The sequence below is a fragment of the Trachemys scripta genome, chromosome 1 (assembly GCF_013100865.1).
Source record: "Trachemys scripta elegans isolate TJP31775 chromosome 1, CAS_Tse_1.0, whole genome shotgun sequence".
NCBI classification, from domain to species: domain Eukaryota; kingdom Metazoa; phylum Chordata; order Testudines; family Emydidae; genus Trachemys; species Trachemys scripta.
Window position 1 is genome coordinate 166703685 of NC_048298.1, and position 21362 is coordinate 166725046.

The following is a 21362-nucleotide window of genomic DNA, read 5'->3' on the forward strand; positions in this document are numbered from 1 at the left end:
AGCCAGCAGAAACTGCTGTCTGCTGCCCCCAGGTCCTAGTGCCCCCATCCACTAATAGGAAGACAGGCTGCCCTTACCCTGCCCTTCCACCCTAGCCCTGAGCCTCTCCAATGCCCCAAACCCCTCAGCCCAGCCCTCATCCCCCACACCCTAGTCCTCTGCTCCATCCCTGAGCCCCCTCCTGCATCATGAACCGCTCATCCTCAGACCCTCAGCCCTCACCCCTGCATCCCCTTCTATCTCCAAACTCCCTCCCAAACCCCCTCCCCCCTGCCCACACACCCCCTCCTGCTCTCAAACTCCCTCCCAAAGCCTGCACCCCCTCCCTCCCACCCCCAAACTCCATCCCAGAACCTGCACCCTGCACCCCTCCTGCACCCGAATCCCCAGCCCAGGACCTGCACCCCATACCTCCTCCCCCCACCCAACCCCCCTCCCAGAGCCTTAGGCAGGTCGGGGGGGGGGGGGTTCTGGGCACTACCAAAATTTCTACAACCCTGCCACCCATGCGAGTGGATAAGGATCGGGGCAGTCAGGGGACAGGTAGGGTTCTGGGGGGGGGGCAGTTAGGATGGGGGGTTCTCAGCAGGGGGCAGTCAGGGAACAAGAAGCAGGGGGGGTTGGTGTGCTGAGAGGGGGGCAGTCAGGGGGTGGGAAGTGGGAGGGAGTGGATGGGGCGGGGGCGGGGCTAGGGAGCGCCCCCCATGTCCTCTTTTTTGATTGTGGAAATATGGTAACCCTAAAAGTATGGGCTGGGTTGGGAGAAGAGATGGTGTGCAGAGCTCAGTAGGGTCATGCCTGTGTGCCTCCACCACCCCCGCCCCCAACTGCTACTCATAAATATTGCTATAAAAACAAGATGAGTATTTTTAAACAAATAAAACACTAGGCAAAACAGAGGAATTTGTGGATGAAGGGGGGAGGGCATTTCCCTTGAAAGTTTGAAATACTCAGTCCAATCTCCTGCATTTTAGAAGATTAAGACAATTCAAAAGTAATATTTTATATATTTAAAATATATATATACACACATACACACACACACACATATATATATATATACACACACACATACATATACACACACACACACGCAAAATCATTATGCATTTTATATACTGTGTGTGTCTTTTGCACTGGAAGGTTGGGGAAAGGGAATGAACTGGCTGTGTGGACCATCTCTCTTCTTTTTGAAGATCTCACTTTCACTCTTTCCCTCTAGAGGGAAGGGGCAACTCTCTTTAGCTACAGAGACACTCCTCTTTCAAGCAGGTACTGCTTCTGCTCTATTCACTGGCAGAAATAGCTTGGAATCCCTAATACAGCATCTCCTATTTGCTGCTCCTACTCCAGATTCACCTGACTCGAGAAATCTCAATTCACCGGCCAGGGAGTAGGGGGGATTCTCCATCTGCTTTTAGCACAGGAGGGAAATAGCTGTTCTCACACCACGGACTGCCTTGAAGATAAAACCAAAACCTTGACTTTAACATGGTATTCAAAAGGAGAATTCAAGCAGAGAATTGAGCATTATGTAGTCTGTGCACATGAACAGATGTTCTGAATAGAGCTGGTCAGAAAATTTCCAATGGAATGGTTTTCCATTGGAAACTACTGATTTGTCAATACTGACACGTTCCACAAAATTTTGTTCTGAAAAAAAAAAAGTGAATCAAAACTTTTTGATGAGGTCAAAATGAAGTGTTTCAATTTTTTGTTTTGAAATTTACTGTAGATTATAAATTATAATTTTGATTGAAAGGGGCATTTTTCATGGTCTGCTGTTACAGTATCCAGAAGCAAAGAGGAGTCCAAGTGAAGGTTGAGACTGCAGACCATTTTGATGACATGTGGGCAGATGCAACAATGGAAATTTATAGAAGTGGTGAGACAGCAAAATGTGAATGAAGAACTATAATTTGACCTATTATTGATACACCCACAGTTCCAACTCGGAACCCTCTGGGCTGTGAAGAAGCCAATCACAGGTAGGTTTCTTTCGTTCTTTAATAAAATACTACTGAATGGGAGCAGATCATGATATCCCAAGTAGAAATTCAAAGCTTTCTTGGTTTATGAGTCACGGGAGCAGCAAACCAAGTGTAAATCAGATTGAGCGAATTCAAAGCTTCCACTCCCCTCAGCTATGATGATGCACTCAAGTGACTGAAGATCAATTTCAGCACTGCAAAACAGCATTAAATTGGGCATTTCTATAGAAGAAGCAATGTAAGAAGGGGGTAGATTAAGAAAGGAAAGTTTGTTTCAGATGCAACTCAGCTGAAAGATAGGAGGAAAATTAAATACTAGGAATAGACCAGGGGGCATCAGACCAGCATAAATAATTGTGGGGAGATGAGGTGGAAGTGATGAGTCAATGGAAGCCCAAGCCCTCAGCATCTCTGCAAATCAGTCCATGCTATTTGTGGTATAGAATAGGATTAGGAGATCATGAGGAAGGATTATTTTGTGGTTCTCTAAAGCTGCACTAGTGGCTCCCTTAATACATTACTTTCATTTCACTACTATACAAGTGTATACTCTTCCTCTAGAAACCAAAAGTGATCTAAAACATGTTACCAGCTCTGTCAGCTGTAAGTAAGGGACACATGTAGAGCACCCAAAAATGGGTTAAAACTGTTTTACCAGCTACTCAGAGAAAAGACTTTAAATATATAGCTTGGTGTAGACTAATAGTCTTTTTCATTAGGAGAAAAGAACACACACAGAGAACATCTTTCTGCCGTCTGATTAAGCAATGAGCCAATATAGCTGTAAATCTTCCAGAAATTCCCCATGGTTCAACTCAAAAGAGCAATTCTTTACTCTTCTCAGCCCCTATCTTTCATTTTCATACCATCATTGTTTTAACTGTATAAGAAAACTTTTCATCATACTGTTAAAAGAAATAGATTGTGACTGTTTCAGGTTTTTCCTTTGTCAATTAACAGGTTTCAGAGTAGCAGCCGTGTTAGTCTGTATCCGCAAAAAGAAGAACAGGAGTACTTGTGGCACCTTAGAGGCTAACAAATTTATTAGAGCATAAGCTTTCGTGGACTACAGCCCACTTCTTCGGATGCTTTGTTAGTCTCTAAGGTGCCACAAGTACTCCTGTTCTTCTTTTTTGTCTATTAAGAGATTGCACCCATTTCTAACATGATTAAATTGTTAAGGATAAAAATTCAATTATTCAAAACAGCAAACAAAACCTATAATCAGCGTAAACTATTCTTTTCTCTATTATTTCAGTGACTGAAATTTGAACATGTGATTTTTTTTTTTAACTAAAGTAAAAAGGTCTCTGAATGAAGGACTGAACACTTAAACATGCACTATGCAACTCTCCTTGTTATCAACAGGAGATGCACCTCATTTCCATGGGGCGGATTGGGGCAGAAATGCCCCATTATAGACAGCACCATGGTAAGTGCAACCAAGTTCTGACACAGTACAGCTCAGACAGGACTTTTCCTGGAAAAATTATCTGTCAACAATGCTGCACAACCATGTTTTAACCAAGACAGGAGTGTTTGAATTTGGCCTAAGATGCTACACAGTTTCATTCACGCTCTGAAGAATCCAGACAAACACACTCTAAATTTTAGGTCCCAAAACACACTGAAAAATCTGAAAAGAAAAATCAGAGGGGAAAGAATGTTTTTGTGCACAGTAGAGTCCAGAAATAAGATTTTAGCATGATAATGCAGATTTTACACGCCCAGCTTTCATTCCATGAATGAACACAAAAGTCTGTACAGGAAGAACACATTAATAGACTGACTACCTAATAGCTTTTGTTTTAGAAGTTATGAAAGAGTTTTTGAAACGATGTTTAAGATGTTTTTGGTTGTATGGAATATAAATACTTCTTTACTATGTAATTAGGTGGTACTCGCTCTCTGAAGTTGACTGGAAGCTGTTACTAAAACCTAGTTTTGGTGTTTGGAATACAATAGGCCAGGGACTGATTCTGTGGGTACGTCTACACAGCAATTAAACACCTGCAGCGGGTCCGTGTCAGCTGACTTGGGCTTGTGGGGCTGGAAAATTGCTGTGTAGTCATTTAGTCTCGGGCTAGAGCTGAAGCTCTGGAGCCCGCGAAGAGGGAGGATCCCAGAGCCCAGGATCCAGCTTGATCCCAAACATCTACACATCAATTTTTAGCCCCATAGCCTGAGCCTCATGAGACCGAGTTAGCTGGCTTGGGCCAGCTGTAGCCATGTTGTGGGTTTTTCATTCCAGTGTAGATATACAGAAATTACACTGGGTAAGTCTTTATAAAAAAAAAAAAAAAAAAAAAGAATTCTGGCCCATGATTCAGCAGTTAAACAAAGGAGCAGGAAATGGGTGTAACATTAGTTGTACACAATTTAATCCAACATGAGATTCTTCTTAAATCTGAAATTGCTTCATTGCAATTTTTTTTGTACAGTTCCCCTTTATAAAAAAATACCAAAAGTTTTTCTCGTCAGTCATCCCAGTGCCATTCTGCCTCCCCCCCACTTCCCCCACAAACAACATTCTGAATGGAGCACTTACCAAGTAATAGTGGTAGATTATGGACTATGGGTGAATTTTCTTAGATATATTAACATGCCCACAAATCACTAAAATCTCCTTGTTGTGTGTGTGGGGGGGGGGAGGGGGGCGGGGGGGTTCTAATTGCATACTTGCCTCCACGTTTCTTGGGTCTGTTCAGACTTTTCTCCTCAGTAATGTATCCTATCTAATTCAGCCTGATTTGGCACTTGTTTCTGTTCAATTTTAGGTTATTTCTTTGGCTCACAGAACATTGCACAGTCTCTCATGGTGTTAAGTATTTTCCCCATATCAGCAGATCATCAACAATTACCTAAATCCCACACAGATCCTTAAAGTTCCAAGACACGATGATTTGTTACACTTCAGGTGCTGAGGCAATCATGAACGGAAGTCTCTTAAGCATGTTTCTACCATAAAGGGGAACTAGGAGGGAGTTTAGCACTTCCTTTATTGAGTTGGACCTGGAAAAATCCTTGGCTTCCATTCAAAATGGAAAATAATCATATTTTGAAGCCTAGATATGACCACTCAACTGTTCTCATAGTGTACTGCTCATGTTCATCACCTTATTCAAATCTTTTTGATCTATACAAGTCTTTAGCTTGTTTGATTTTAATATGACCACCTGGAATTTGAATTGGATCAATTACTGGATTGTAAAATTACATGTTAAGTTCCGTGTTTACATTATTTCTCAGTGCTAATGGGAATTTACACAATGCATGTATTTTGGTGACATTCTGGGATCTGTATCCATTTGAAGTATAAAATGGTTACACATCTGTTTTGTAACTCCTGTTCTTCGACATGTGTGGCGCGTGTCCATTCCACTTTAGGCATCTGTGTGCCAGTGCACCAGAGCCAGAGAACTTTTTCCTATAGCAGTACCTGCCAGGACAGCATATGCTGGTGTTACTAGCCAGAAGTATAAGGGGCAGAGCTGCTTCAACACCCCTCAGTTCCTTTGCATCAATAGCCAGTGTTTGTGGAAACTCCGATACAGAAGGGAGGGTCATTGAATGGACATGTGCAATACATCTCAAAGAACAGAAGTTATGAAATAGGTATGTAACTGTTTTTTCTTAGAGTGCTTGCACATGTCCATTCCAGTTTAGGTGACTCAGTAAGCCATTACAGATGGCGGAAGGTATTGGAGTCTATATTAACAAGGACTGTGGTACTACTTCCCAAACATAGCATAATGAGCAGTGAACATATTAACTGAAGACCAAGTGACAGTCCTGAAGTTGTCACTGATGGGACATGAACCAGGGACATGCTGCTTGAGCACTTGTAGAGTGTGCTAAAACTTTAAAGCCTGGTGAACAGAAGCACCAGAACAGACAGTATTGAGAGAAAGTCTGCTGGTGGTGGTACCTTATGTGCCAGTATCAAAGCAGTTGTCATAGTCAGTACCTGTGTGGCTGCAATGGTAGCAGTTACAGACTCCTCCTTCAGAGGGGAGTGTGGTACTGACGGACACACATGTCTCTTGCCAGCACATATGCCTCAGGTGTTATCCGTGCAATCTGCACTAGAGAAGTTGGTGCAGCAGAAGGACAAGGCAATTGAGTCAGTCTCGATGGTACCCCAATGAGGTACTGAAGATGAGAACTCAAATTGCTAGAGTGTGGCACCAGAGAGCACCTCTCTGAGGCTACTCTAGCCTCAGAACCCAACTTCTTATGAGAATCTGACCGGTATCTAGCCCTCTAAGATGACAACAACTTGTGGTGTGAAGATGCTGAAGTGCTGGACTTCTGATGCTTACCTGGCATAAGGGATAGAAAGCATAGTCTTCTCTCTGGGGGCTGGTCTACAATAACGCTGTAAATTGATTTAAGTTACACAAATTACATAACTAAAGTTGACGTAACTTAGATCAACTTACAGCAGTGTCTACACCACACTATGTCCACAGTAGACACTCTCCCATCGACTTAGCATTTCTTCACCAGACCCGCTAAATCAACATTCCTGCATCAATCACAGCGGTGCCAGTTTAGCCAGTAATGTAGACATGGCCTGGTTCCCTTCATTGTCTGGCAACAGTGGGAAAGTGACATGTCAGAATTCTTGCAAACTGAACAGCTGGGTATATAGGGGGATGCAATGTTGCCTCCATGTTGAAGCCAAACTTCTCCCAGTTTCTTAGTACAGGTTTTAAACATTCTACAAATGGGCACTTATGCCTAACATGTCTCTCACTCAGACACTTCAAGCAACTGGAACGGGATCACCGACTTGCATCAACTTATTGCAACCAGAATAGCATGTGAAGCCTGGAGACTTCAGCATGCCTTGTCTCCAAGCCAAAACTCAATGGAAACAAGAAAACCAAATAGAACGGAAAACGAGTGCCATTATTTAACTAGAACTTCAAAAAAAAAAAAAAAACCCCACAACTATTTACACTATATCTATAATGTATGTAAGGCAAAAAGCATGAGGAACCTGCACTAGCTCAGACAACCAATCATGAGCAGTCATAAGGAAATGAAGGGAGTTAGGGCAGAGCTACCTGATAGGCTAGTAGCAAGAATGAGAGGAGGGCCCACACAACATCCCAAGAGGTACCACTATGGGAAAAACTTTTGTCTCCAGTTTGCTGGTGCGCAGACCCCCTAAAGTGGAGTGAACATGTGCAAGCACTCAAAGACTGTAATATGAATGTATGCCAGTTTGATAAAGCTCACATTATTTAAAAATGTCCTTTGCATTTAGTTTGGTAGTCCAATTATACACATGTCTAATCATCACTTTTTGCAGACTGTTTTTCATCCAAAACATATATATGGAATTCCTGTTCAACCGTTTCAAATTGTGTGAAATCTAGCCTTATAAAGATATGCAGTGTGATTTTGCCACATAGGCTTATTTTTTGTAATGGCTATTTGAAACAAATATAGTTTTCTTTTAACAGGCAGTCCCCAATCATTATGTATATGATTGCTGTGATTACACTGTATTCCAATTCCACTGAGTATATATTTTGAAATTCATGTTTAGTTCATTTGTTTCCAATACTACAAACCAATCTGTTGTAGAACCTTGCTTGGTGAATTTATTAAAAGAACACAAATAACTCTGTTCTGCCATCACGATCAGAGTTTTGTCTTTCAGCTGAATGGTCATGAATGTATTTCATTTATTTATTATAATTTATTGTACCACACTTCTTATTCTGTACATCTTTGAAGATGTTGTGATTGTCTCCACATATATGGCAAATAAATCTCGTCTCTGCCATTTCTTTACCCTTGTATGCTACCTTTGTATCTTGGTATGCATTTTTAACTGCACATTTCAATTTTTCTACTGCTTCTTAGCACTTTTGTTTGGGAAGCGGAGTTTTTACTAGCCCTGTGAACATCAAGTCAATTTCTCACAGCAATCATTCTTTGACACAGTAGCTGCTCATACGACAAATAATTCAGTCTCCATCCCATCCATCCATTAATTGTTCGGTTCATACGACTGTTTTATTAAGTAGTTATGCAACATAAAGATCAATGGTTTCACCCAGCAGCTACTTTCTCTCAAAGAAAATTGCCTTTCCTAAGTGACATGGTTCACAATTTTCTTGTTTTTTTAAAAAATATTTATTTGTCTATCAGTCTTCAGTGTCCTTCATGGCCTATTGAAATGAAGTATAGATCTCTGGTGCCTCTGGGCCTGTCTCCTATGGTAATTCGCATGATTCTACCCTCTCAAATTTCTCTTCTATACCAATTGCTCTCAGAAAAGTTTGCAAGAGTTGCAATGACTTCTTCCACTTCTCTATCAGGGTTCCTTCCAGAATGAAAAATTAATATGGTTTCATTTTTTCTCTTTTTGTGCAAGATTTATTTTACTTCTGACATTGTATAGTTAGGATGCAAGATGCAAGAATTCTGGAAACTGATCAATCTTTATGTCTTGGCCCTACCAACATGAGTTGGGCCAGGGTTACCCAAGGTCATATAAACAAGAGTCAGTACCTGCTGAGTAGGGGCTACTCTGTTTCATCTGAATAAAAAAAAAAAAAAAAAAAAAAGCAGCTCAGAATTCCGTTTAATGCTTTACGCTTTTCTGAAAGACAAGACTTTTTTTTACAATCAATATCCACAATATCGTCTATTGCATATGTTTGGCATGTGAATTTAAAAAACAAACAATTAAAATAGCCATGTATTTACTGTTTCATGTGATAATTGTCATCCAAAAAGAAAAAAAATATACTAGTGTACATAAAATGAAGCTAAATGAAGAAGCAATGTTAGCAATATCACCATAACCACTTCTTCACCTCATCATATTTCAATGAATCAACTTCATTCTCAATATAGCTAGCTGCAGAGCTAGGGGTCTTAATTTGTGCAAACACCCATACTTCAGCACAAAATAATGCAAACTCCTAGACCTCACTGCCATTGCTACAAAATGTTTATTTGCTCCCTTAATATTTCCAAGTATTTCCCACCAGGTCCCGATGAAAAAATAAATGATAGAAGTGGAAGTCATTCTATTAATTTATTATAATGAAAATACATACTGTTACATATTTCGTTTACCAAAAAAAAAAAAATGTTTCCCCAAGATATATTTAATAAATCTGTTCTGCTTTACTTCTTATCTTTTAAGCAGTGCACAAAGGATGCTCAGTGCCTCAACCGGAGACCCTTATGGCTAAAAACATTAAAGAGCCTTGTTTCTCAGAAAGTGCTGATCAACACCCTCTGAAAATCAGGCCCCTTTAAGGGGTCTGAAAGGTGGGCACTCAAATACGGGCACTCAAATGACTAGTCATTTCTGAAATTCTTGGCCAAACTTATTTAGCCCAACACATCTGACCATGTGCCTTAATGAAGAATGAGAACTGTCCAGACTGAATGTGTTAACAAATGGCTTCTTGATACAAAGCTGCATGAGATGTCAGCAACTACTGTGACTATGAAACCAAGCCATCTAACCTATGTGAATAGCTCAAACTAATCAAAGGCCTGTGAACAACTATCCTAAAACTATGAAAAAGACCTAAAAAATCACTAAACCAAAGTTCTACTTTACAATGCACACTGAAAACTTCCAACTCTGAACTCTTCATTATTTAAAGGTTAACAGCTAAAATTGTCTGGGTTCAGGAAAAATAAAAACAAAAACAAACCAATTGTACTAAACCCCTGTAATAAAAAGAGTAGCTTTCTATAAACTAAAAATTATAAAACCCACACAATCCAAGGTGGTGGTCTGCTGTGGACACTGGTGCATCTTCACTTTCTGTTGGTGTTATTTTGTGTCTATCTTTCTGTGCTACCTCCCCCCACACACACTTTATTTTCCACAATGAGTTATGGGTGTAATGAGTGACAATTATACTATTTAACATGCCTACAACAAATCGTAGGAGATGTTTTCATGGGACTACATACTCCAAAGGCATCATTTTTGGAATACAAACATGTCCTGGGCCTACCCTCATCCCACACAGGCTGATTAAGGCTCCCACTGAGGGGAAGCCAATAGTGAAACAAATGTCAGTTGAAATACCTGTGGGTGTTTCTATAGGTTCACTTGTGGCATTGTGCCTATCTGCATTCTCCACTGCAGAATGCTTCCGGGAGCTGCTGCAAGTGCAGTGCCCACCCATAACCACATTTAATGCAGCAGCATCTTTGAAAACGTTTGGGATCCTCTGGTGATACATAACTCCCTAAGTGCCAAGTACTGTTATATGCGACAAACAAAGGTCACCTAAGGAAACATCTTCTCCCTCTAAGGATGAATAATCATGAAGTTGAATTTTGTTCACTAATGTGTTACTAAGGCATCAAAGTGCTACTATTTGATGACAGTGTAAAAGAGAATGTACCCAACAATGATTAGCATCAGACATAACTCTTGTCAAATATTTGGCATGTCAGTTCATGGCAAACTAATTATGATCAGTGTCAACAGAAGTGCACATTTTATTATCAAGTCATGCCAAATCCTTGTCAAAGTAAAGAGCATATATTTCCTCCAGTTTAGTTTGGCAGACTGAACAAAAACACTGAGGTATGCTAGCCAGATACCAGTCTCTTCCTTTTTAAAATAATCTGAGTGCATCATTTACTAAACTGATGAGATCAAACAAACTCGGCATCAACTTGCCATCATTTGGTTGTACAGTACATATGGGCTTCATCTGTTTCAAGATCCCTCTCTACTTAAGCCGTCACCCCCACCAAAATAAGTATAAAATATTAGACTATAAAAAGAAGGCTGAAAGTTAAATGAGGGATCTGTGTTAAATCATCTTTTTATCAAACATCTCTATCTTTCTATGGCACAGCACTTTCCTTATGCCTCTCTGTTTATTTCCTATCTTTCATCGTTTAACACAGGGGTTCTCAACCTTTTTCTTTCTGAGGCCTCCCAATATGCAATAAAAACTCTACAGCCCACCTGTGTCATAACACCTATTTTTCTGCATATAAAAGCCAGGTCCGACATTAAGGGGTAGGAAGCAGGGCAGTTGCTCGGGCCTCACATCACAGTGTGGGCACCACAAAGCTAAGTTGCCTACAGGCCTCAGCTTCAGACTTGGGTGGTGGGGCCCTGGGCGGCAGTCCCTTGTGGTGGGGCTTTAGCTTTCTGCCCTGGGCCCTAGAGAGTCTAATACTTGGCGGCCCCCCTGAAACCTGCTAGCAGCCCCTCAGGGCGTCCCGGACCCCTGGTTGAGAACCACTGCTTTAAGAAATACAGATGAAAATATTTTTTTAAACCCCCCACGTATGTTCATTTAAAAAAAAAAAAAAAAAAAAAAAATCACATTTCTGCCAGTTCTGCATTGTTGTGCTTCTTCGAAAGGCAGCTATATAATTAAGGATACTTGTGTGCATAAAGTGATACAGAGGTTTCTATGGTAATTATTCATTTTAATTGAAAATTTTGTAGGTGAAAAAATCTGTTCATGTGCAGCATGTAATTTGCATTTGCTTCCTAAGAATTTTAACTTGCACATGGTGAGTTGTGAATTCATATTTTCTTGGAATAAATGCTCTTCTACAGCCAAAAGTGAAGCTGTACTAGTAGCTTTAACAGCTAGCTGTTACCTGCAGTGGTTCTGTACAACTCTTTGTCCAATGAAAAGTTAGCCAAGGGCTTATTGGTAAAATGAGACTGTTGTCTCATTGTCATTCATTTTCACACTCACACTTCAAATTAAGGTAGATTAAGAAGAATTAATGAACAAATGGCTATATGTGGTTTTTAAGCCACAGCTTGGAGGAAGGGAGAGCTGGGAAGTAGTGGTAGGGAAAGGGAAGAAGCAGAATGGCTCTGGCCATATCTACATTTGGTTTCCCTAGGAAGACAAGACCTAAGAGCCAGGGCTGGCTCTAGCGTTTTTGCCGCCTCAAGCGTCAGGGGAAAAAAAAAAAAAAAAAAAGCTGTGATCAGCGGCACTTTGGCGGCAGCTCTACAGCCGCTGCTTCATTCTTCAGCAGCAATTCGGTGGCAGGTCCTTCCCTCCGAGAGGGACTGAGGGACCCACCACCAAATTGCTGCTGAAGAGCCATACGTACCGCCCCTTTCAGTTGGCCGCCCCAAGCACCTGCTTGCTGCGCTGGTGCCTGGAGCCAGCCCTGCTAAGAGCACTGAAGGAGCAACCACTGCTGTTGGTCTCTTCCTGTCCTGAAACTTTGGTGCCAAGTCTAAACTAGGAAAATAGGTTATGTTTTAAAGCATGTTAGTTCACACCTCTTAACTAACATGGATTTCACTAGCTGACAAGTCCTGTTTAAAAACAGGTAAAGTTATGTTTTGTTGTTGTTGTGTTTTTTTTTTTTTTTAAATTAGCTGGTCCTGATCATAGAATATCAGGGTTGGAAGAGACCGCAGGAGGTCATCTAGTCTAACCCCCTGCTCAAAGCCAGACCAATACCAACTAAATCATCCCAGGGCTTTGTCAAACTGGATCTTAAAAACCTCTAAGGATGGAGATTCCACCACCTCCCTAAGTAAGCAATTCCAGTGCTTCACCACCCCCCTAGTGAAATAACAACGAGTCTGGTGATACCTTAAAGACTAACAGACTTGGGCATAAGCTTTCATGGGTAAAAACCTCACTTCTTCAGATGCATGGAGTGAAAGTTACAGATGCAGGCATTATATACTGACACATGGAGCGAAGGGAGTTACTTCACAAGTGAAGAACCAGTGTTGACAGAGCCAATTCAATCAGGGTGGATGTAGTCCACTCCCAATAATAGATGAGGAGGTGTCAATTCCAGGAGAGGAAAAGCTGCTTCTGTAATGAGCCAGCCACTCCCAGTCCCTATTCAAGCCCAGATTAATGGTGTTAAATTTGCAAATTAATTTTAGTTCTGCTGTTTCTCTTTGAAGTCTGTTTCTGAAGTTTTTTTGTTCAATAATAGTGACTTCTAAATCTGTAATAGAATGACCAAGGAGATTGAAGTGTTCACTTACTGGCTTTTGTACATTACCATTCCTGATGTCCGATTTGTGTCCATTTATTCTTTTGCGGAGGGACTGTCCGGTTTGACCAATGTACATGGCAGAGGGGCATTGCTGGCACATGATGGCATATATAACACTAGTAGATGTGCAGGTGAATGATCCCTTGACGGTGTGGCTGATGTAGTTGGGTCCTCTGATGGTGTCGCCAGAGTAGATATGGGGACAGAGTAGGCAACAAGGTTTGCTACAGGGATTGGTTCCTGGGTTGGTGTTTCTGTGGTGTGGTGTGTAGTTGCTGGTGAGTATTTGCTTCAGGTTGGGGGTTGTCTGTCTAAGCGAGGACTGGCCTGCCTCCCAAGGTCTGTGAGAGTGAAGGATCATTTTCCAGGATAGGTTGTAGATCGTGGATAATGCGCTGGAGAGGTTTTAGCTGGGGGCTGTATGTGATGGCCAGTGGTGTTCTGTTATTGTCCTTATTGGGCCTGTCCTGTAGTAGGTGATTTCTGGGTACCCGTCTTGCTCTGTCAATCTGTTTCCTCACTTCCCCAGGTGGGTATTGTAGTTTTACAAATGCTTGATAAAGATCTTGCAGGTGTTTGTCTCTGTTTGAGGGGTTGGAGCAAATTTGGTTGTATCTTAGGGCTTGGCTGTAGACAATGGATCGTGTGATGGGTCTTGGATGGAAGCTGGAGGCATGTAGGTATGTATAGCGGTCAGTAGGTTTCCGGTATAGGGTGGTGTTTATGTGACCATCACTTATTTGCACTGTAGTGTCCAGGAAGTGGATCTCTTGTGTGGACTGGTCCAGGCTGAGGTTGATGGTGGGGTGGAAATTGTTGAAGTCCAGGTGGAATTCTTCAAGGGCCTCCTTTCCGTGGGTCCATATGATGAAGATGTCATCAATGTAGCGCAAGTAGAGGAGGGACACTAGGGGACAAGAGCTGAGGAAGCGTTGTTCTAAGTCAGCCATAAAAATGTTGGCATACTGTGGGGCCATGCGGGTACCCATAGCAGTGCCACTGACTTGAAGGTATAAGTTGTCCCCAAATCTGAAGTGGTTGTGGGTGAGGACAAAGTCAAAGCTCAGCCACCAGGCGTGCTGTGGCCTCATCAGGGATACTGTTCCTGACAGCTTGTAGTCCATCCTCATGTGGAATACTGGTGTAAAGTGCTTCTACATCCATGGTGGCCAGGATGGTGTTTTCAGGAAGAACACCAATGCATTGTAGTTTCCTCAGGAAGTCGGTGGTGTCTCGAAGATAGCTGGGAGTGCTGGTAGCGTAGGGTCTGAGGAGAGAGTCCAAATAGCCAGATAATCCTGCTGTAAGAGTGCCAATGCCTGAGATGATGGGGCATCCAGGGTTTCCGGGTTTATGGATCTTGGGTGGCAGATAGAATACCCCTGGTCGGGGTTCTGGGGGGGTGTCCATGTAGATTTGTTCCCGTACTGTAGCTGGGAATTTCTTGAGCAGATGGTGTAGTTTCTTTTGGTATTCCTCAGTGGGATCAAAGGATAGTGGCCTGTAGAATGTGGTCTTGGAGAGTTGCCTGGCAGCCTCCTGTTCATAATCTGACCTGTTCGTTATGACTACAGCACCTCCTTTGTCAGCCCCTTTAATGATAATGTCAGAGTTGTTTCTGAGGCTGTGGATGGCATTGCATTCTGTACCGCTGAGGTTATGGGACAAGTGATGTTGTTTGTCCACAATTTCAGCCTGTGCACGTCTGCGGAAGCACTCTATGTAGAGGTCAAGTCTGTCATTTTGACCGTCAGGAGGAGTCCACGCAGAGTTCTTCTTCTTGTAGTGTTGGTAGGAGGGTTCCTGTGGGTCAGTGCACGGTTCGGTGGTGCGTTGAAAATATTCCTTGAGTCGGAGACGATGAAAGTAGGCTTCTAGATCACCGCAGAAATAGGGTTTCCTAATATCCAACCTAGACCTTCCTCACTGCACCTTGAGACCATTGCTTCTTGTTCTGTCATCTGCCACTACTGAGAACAGCCGAGCTCCATCTTCTTTGGAACCCGCCTTCAGGTAGTTGAAAGCAGCTATCAAATCCCCCCTCATTCTTCTCTTCTGCAGACTAAATAACCCCAGTTCCCTCAGCCTCTCCTTGTAAATCATGTGCCCCAGCCCCCTAATCATTTTTGTTGCCCTCCGCTGGACTCTCTCCAATTTGTCCACATCCCTTCTGTAGTGGGGGGACCAAAACTGGACACAGTACTCCAGGTGTGGCCTCACAAGTGCCGAATAGAGGGGAATAATCACTTCCCTCGATCTGCTGGCAATGCTCCTATTAATACAGCCCAATATGTCATTGGCTTTTGGCAACAAGGGCACAATGCTGACTCATATCCAACTTCTCCTCCACTGTAATCTCCATGTCCTTTTCGGCAGAACTGCTGCATAGCCAGTTGGTCCCCGGCCTGTAGTGGTGCATGGGCTTCTTCCTTCCTAAGAGCAGAACTCTGCACTTGTCCTTGTTGAATCTCAACAGATTTCTTTTGGCCCAATCCTCCAATTTGTCTACGTCACTCTGGACCCTATCCCTACCCTTCAACATATCTACTTCTCCCGCTAGCTTAGTGTCATCTACAAACTTGCTGAGGGTGCAATTCATCCCATCATCCAGATCATTAATGAAGATGTTGAACAAAAACCAGCCCCAGGACTGACCCCTGGGGCACTCCGCTTGATACCGGCTGCCAACTAGACATCGAGCCATTGATCACTACCTGTTGGGCCCGACAATCTAGCCAGCTTTCTATCCACTTTATATTCCATTTATCCAGCCCATACTTCTTTAACTTGCTGGCAAGAATACTATGGGAGACCATATCAAAAGCTTTGCTAATGACAAGATATATCACATCCACCGCTTTCCCCATCATCCTAGCAGTGGATCAGTTTTCCTAATCTAGATGTGTCTTACAGTTTTAGGACATAAAGAAGGAAAAGGCTTATTGGATCTCTCCTCCCCTGCCCCCTGCTTCACTCTTTGTATATCCAGATTGGGTTAATCACACTCTAGTCTCAAATTTGTAACAAATATTTTATCTAATCCAAGCCATGAAACTCTAAAAACAAAAACCTGATATATTCATTCACATACATTAAACAGATTAAAGTAGGTCATTGTTTTTCCTGAAAGAAAAATCTATTTCTTTTAATTTTATATAGGCACACCATCAAACATTTCTCAAGCTAAAATATTACTTGTGTAACTAATTTTATTCATAAATATTTAAATCAGTTGAGTTTAAAGCATCCTTGTACACAAAAACACAACTATATATATATATATGGGCAATTGATATTAATGGACAGTATTTGCTTTTACTTTGGAGTAATTTCAGGTGTGGGTTAAGTTTTGATATGCATCTATGACATGAAAGGAAAATGTGATTAATATCTTTGGTGTTCTGGTTGCAAACAATGAATAGGTTATAATTCATAAATGAGTAAATAATAATGTGACTTTTTACTGAAGCTTCTAACCAAAAATATTGGACAATTTTACCAACACGAGTTATTTACATCTCACAAAACCCATGCAAGGAAGGTATCCATTATTAGTCCCATTTTTCTAATTGAAAAATGAAGACATCTGTTATGTGACTTGACCAAAGACACAGGAAAGTGAGGTACAAGGACAAGTCAAGTTAAAAACAGAATCCCAGTCTCTAATGTTTTTCCATGTTTTGTTTATAGGCATATAGCATGTAGGCAATAGCACCACATCTAAATTATTCTAGAATGAGAGAGACTCGAGCGGAGAAGACCAACTTTAATGATACGTTCAGATTTGAAGAGACAACTGCATGAAAACTAATTATCAGCATTTCTTTGAGATCAAACCGCCTGCTTATTCAGTCACAAAGTTTGGAAGCCTCCCCGTGCTTGTCTATATGACCACTTATTTTGTTGAAAGCTCGTGTGTAAATCTACTCCATGCTAGCCTGCCACACACTAACTCTCCAGGTGGACCCAGCTGTCATGCACTAAACATTTCTCAGTCAGTTTTGACTATCACACTTTGAAATGGGAGTAGATTAAAGCACATTAGGGAACATTTAGCGTGTGTCAGTGGAACCCACATCATTACTTAATGAGCAACACAGTAATGTGGGGTAGATTCACCCCAGCTTGCCACAAACTAGGGTGACCAGATGTCCCGATTTTATAGGGACAGCACCGATTTTGGGGTCTTTTTCTTATATAGGCTCCTATTACACCTCACCTCCTGTCCTGATTTTTCACATTTGCTGTCTGGTCACCTTACCTAAGTGTTCATTTACACAAGCCCTGAATAATAGTACCATTAGGTGAATCCAATAATGTTACCATCTCCTCCCATCCAGTCCCATTGTCGTAACCAAGTAGGTAATGCTTCTTCTCAAATACCTCACTGATTTAGTTCACAAAAATAGACTATATTTACATTAAACATGTCTTTTTTATCATCAGAAATTGTCTTTGGGTCAGAGCCTGGCTCTAGGTCCCTCTGTACCCCCATCTTGTAGTTCTAGTTTTTGCAAACATTAGGGCCTTCATGAAGAACAGCATCGTGGAGAGGGCATTTCAGACCTCATCCACGGGGAACTTTTCTGCTTCTATTGCATACTGTTTACGGCAGCTTACTCTCCTGCTGCCGTACACACCAGCCATGTATTCGATACTCATCTGGCTCCCATCTATGGAAGTACCTGAGCATCTTCCAAGTATTTAAAAATAGAAATAACAATGGCACTTTCTCTCTTCCTCCCAACCAACAGAAGAAATAGCTTGATTAGTTTGTGGGTGAGTGTAGCGTAATGGTGCATCATTTATTGATGGAATGTTAAGTCAAGGGCATGTATTATTTTTAATTTAATTCTGAATGTGGAGGGGTCTGTGGTCATTCTGATCTCCTGTGGGAGTGAGCTTCATAGATCCAACTCCTATAAGAGTTGTTTGTCTGTCTCCACCTATTCTTTTTCACTGATTTTATGGGTCTGATAAACACCAACTGTACCAGGAGGTTTACATAGCTATGAAGGGAGAGAGATGTGTCATGCAGCTAGGGCCAAAACCAGTGGAGAACTCTGAATGTCTGGGCACTGGAATCAATGGATGAAGCCAAGCTACTGCACCTAAGAGTAAGCTCTCTGTGCCTAAATGGACACAAATGAAGTGCCTATAAGAAGAGAGAGCTCTGAGTCAGACTTCTGCTTCAACACTGGCCTCAGGATGGACTTAATGCGGTCTCTGAGGGATACCCTTCTAAGCTTTCAGAGCTAGAGTTCCAGCCTAGCAATACAAGACCCAAAAGGAAGACATCTTTCCTTTAGGTATAAGTGGAAGCACACAGACAGAGCTGTTGATTTAAGCTGTGAAACCATTATTTGAGTTGGAAGAAGTGGGGAGAGAGTGGCAATGACTTCTGCATGGCATTTTATCCTGCTGCTCACTTCCCCCAGCAGTATAGTCAAGAATGGGATTGTCACATGAACAGGATGCAATGCCTTATAAATGTAAAATAATCGAATATGCATGCTTTAAGGACCAGGCATACTTCTGGATCATTTTAGCAGTTTTTCTGTGTAACAGATGCACAGTAATTCCTCTGCAAATAAATCTGCACATATTCCTCAGAGTCTAAGGACAGAGTTTAAAGTTCAATGAAAACTGCAGTTCTTTAAGTTTTCTTTAACCTACTGTGTCTTCTGTAGAGAATATAAATTGCTCACAAATACTTACTATGCAACAAACCACTCAAATGTTACTGCTGCACTTCTTTTAAAATGTCATTAAATGTATAGAAGTTCTAGATATTGGGTTTCGCCTACAAAAGAGCTCAAACCCACTACTTTTACTAATGCAGGTATTCCTTACTTACACAAAATCAGTGGGATTACTCACATGAGTAAGGGTTGCAGGATTGGGTTTTAGGAATATTAACACACGGCAAACCCTTCATTATGTATCTTTAATCCAACATTCAGAACATACTTGAGACTCAAAGGAAATTGCAAATCCAATGATTACACATTAAAAAATAGTTACACAAAGGAAAAAGGAACCATTTCAGTATCTTAATTAGATTCTGTTTTGCCTATTATATTAGTAGCAATGAAACTTACTCAGTTTGAAAATATTTTGATTGCAGGTTCTGTAGATATAATACAACTGCTTTTCAAATCTGCTTTTAATCAAGTACACAGATCCACCCAAAACCTGCTCTTCAACCTTGATCCCGCAAGATGCTAAGCACCTTTGCAATCATACAGCAAAACACTTAATCAGTACTTAACTTTAAGCTCCTAAGTACTCCCATTTGCTGGACATGGGCCAGAGTGCTCAGCATCTTGCAGAACCGAGTCCTCACTGAAGGATTAAATATAAACTCGATCAAGCTTCGCTACTGCTGGAGCCAACATCAAGGTTATTGCAGTTCTGAAGCCAAATAGAGATTTTACGAAATTTAGCTCTGTTAATTCTCAAATGTTTTTATGTATGAAATCGAAGGGCATTCCCTTGTTAACATTTTATCGCATTTCTTGGCTTATTCAGGTCAGGTAGATGCACAAATCTTGGCAGCAAACCCTATTAAATAAGCAATATTTGTCTTATGAAAAGGAATAGAAATTGTTCCAATTTTTTTCATCTGGGTAGACCACCACCACAACCTATGGATCATGTAATTAGTAAAGCTCAGGCAGTAAATATAAAAGTGAACTAATTAGTTGTTTGGCTGAATAACCATTTGATGGTAACTGCACACTAATTGTTTAAAAACAAAACAAACAAACGAAATCCAATAAACTTGAGCCAAATACTAGCTATCCTTCCACCACCAACTACCATAGACAAGATATGGTGCTTTCAGGCTACTACATCCCCTCTGCACACAGCCCTCCTTAACCCGCCCTTTGAAATACATCTAAACAAGGATTTCCAGTTCAGCTTGCAATAATCATGAAAAATGTTGTTCTTTTCCTCCAACCTCTTAATGTAGGCAATGAAAATCATGTAAGAAATCAAGATATACATTACAATAATAACTTCAATCAAAGAGAGAGTTAGAAACAAACTCTGTATATTTAATCAAAAATTATAAGTTAAGTACTCTTTAGAAAAAAGAACAGGAGTACTTGTGGCACCTTAGAGACTAACAAAACTCTGTACTCTTTAGAGTTTATGCCTAGCAAACAGAAATATTTAATATTTAACATAAATACAGTTACATTTTAAAACAGTTTTGGAATAAATGAATGATCTGTCTCATTTAAGATATTTATTATCATGAAATATTTCAAAATTATTAAAGAAAATATATTCACCTTTCTTGTCATCGAAGTACAGAGTCTGTTGAGCTGGATTTGACCACTGGAGGGAGGTGTTATCATTTTGATCAACCCTGCAGGTCAAATTTGCTGTTCCCCCTTCAACAACTGTAACATTCTGAGTGAGTGGAAATTGCCCTTGGCTGCCTGAAGGGGATTAAAGAAAATAAAAACAAAAAATCCCGATTACATGAAAGTTATAGAACAGAATTTATTACATTAACTTCTCACAGCCTGCACAGTCTGAATTTGATGTAATAGTCTTACCAAAAGGCGGAAAAAAGATATATCAAAAATATGTTCTCTGTATCAGAGAGATAGCCAGGTTAAATTTAAGAGCTGCAGATTATTTAATATTCATTATCTTCTAGGAAGTATCCTACAATCCTTATCCCTCCCTATTCGGACACACAAACTGAAAACCATGTCCACAGATGCTTCAATGTATTATATATGGTTCTTATTATGAAGAACATGGTTAAATGTACCTAAAAACCTAGACTATTTATAACATCTGCTAAAAGCAGAAAATATATATAAAACAACAACAACAACAAAAAAAATCCCCTATGAAACTCTCTTTTGAAATCAACAGAGAATTTTTTTTTAAAGCCAGAAAGATAGGGTAGCTTACAATTTTTTGGGGGGGTAATTATCTTGATGCTTTTGTTTGCCAGTTTTGGCATTTTGTTTAAGAACAAGTGTGGTGTAAGGAAGTATCACCTGAACTTGTTTGGGGATAGACTTGATGCAATCACATCTCTATTATGATTTTATCCCAAAATGTTATAGAGCACATTAAGAATTTGCTGAAAAAAAGCTGTCCAAAATACCTCTTATACACACTTCCAGTTACATATTTATTATAAAGAGCAATTTTGTGAAATCAGCACATACTTTGTTATATAATGGACAAAGAAGACACAAAGAGGAACTGTAACAAAACAGGAGTTACAGTTTTTAATGTGTATGTGGGGAAAGCTTACAAGTAAAATATACTACTTGTTCTGCTAGAACCACTGGCATAAAGATTCTTATAATGGAGAAGTACAAC

The 21362-nt window shown here is 40.8% G+C and overlaps 1 protein-coding gene across 3 annotated transcripts in view; it reads right to left on the reverse strand.

Annotated features, from left to right (window-relative positions):
• Positions 1 to 21362, reverse strand: part of CADM2 (cell adhesion molecule 2) — a 1010468-nt gene that overhangs the window by 230533 nt on the left and 758573 nt on the right. For all 3 annotated transcript variants that reach the window (XM_034792284.1, XM_034792291.1, XM_034792276.1), the window contains one exon: positions 20306 to 20455. In XM_034792284.1, the coding sequence (XP_034648175.1) occupies positions 20306 to 20455 (150 nt within the window). The remainder of the gene's footprint in view (positions 1 to 20305; positions 20456 to 21362) is intronic.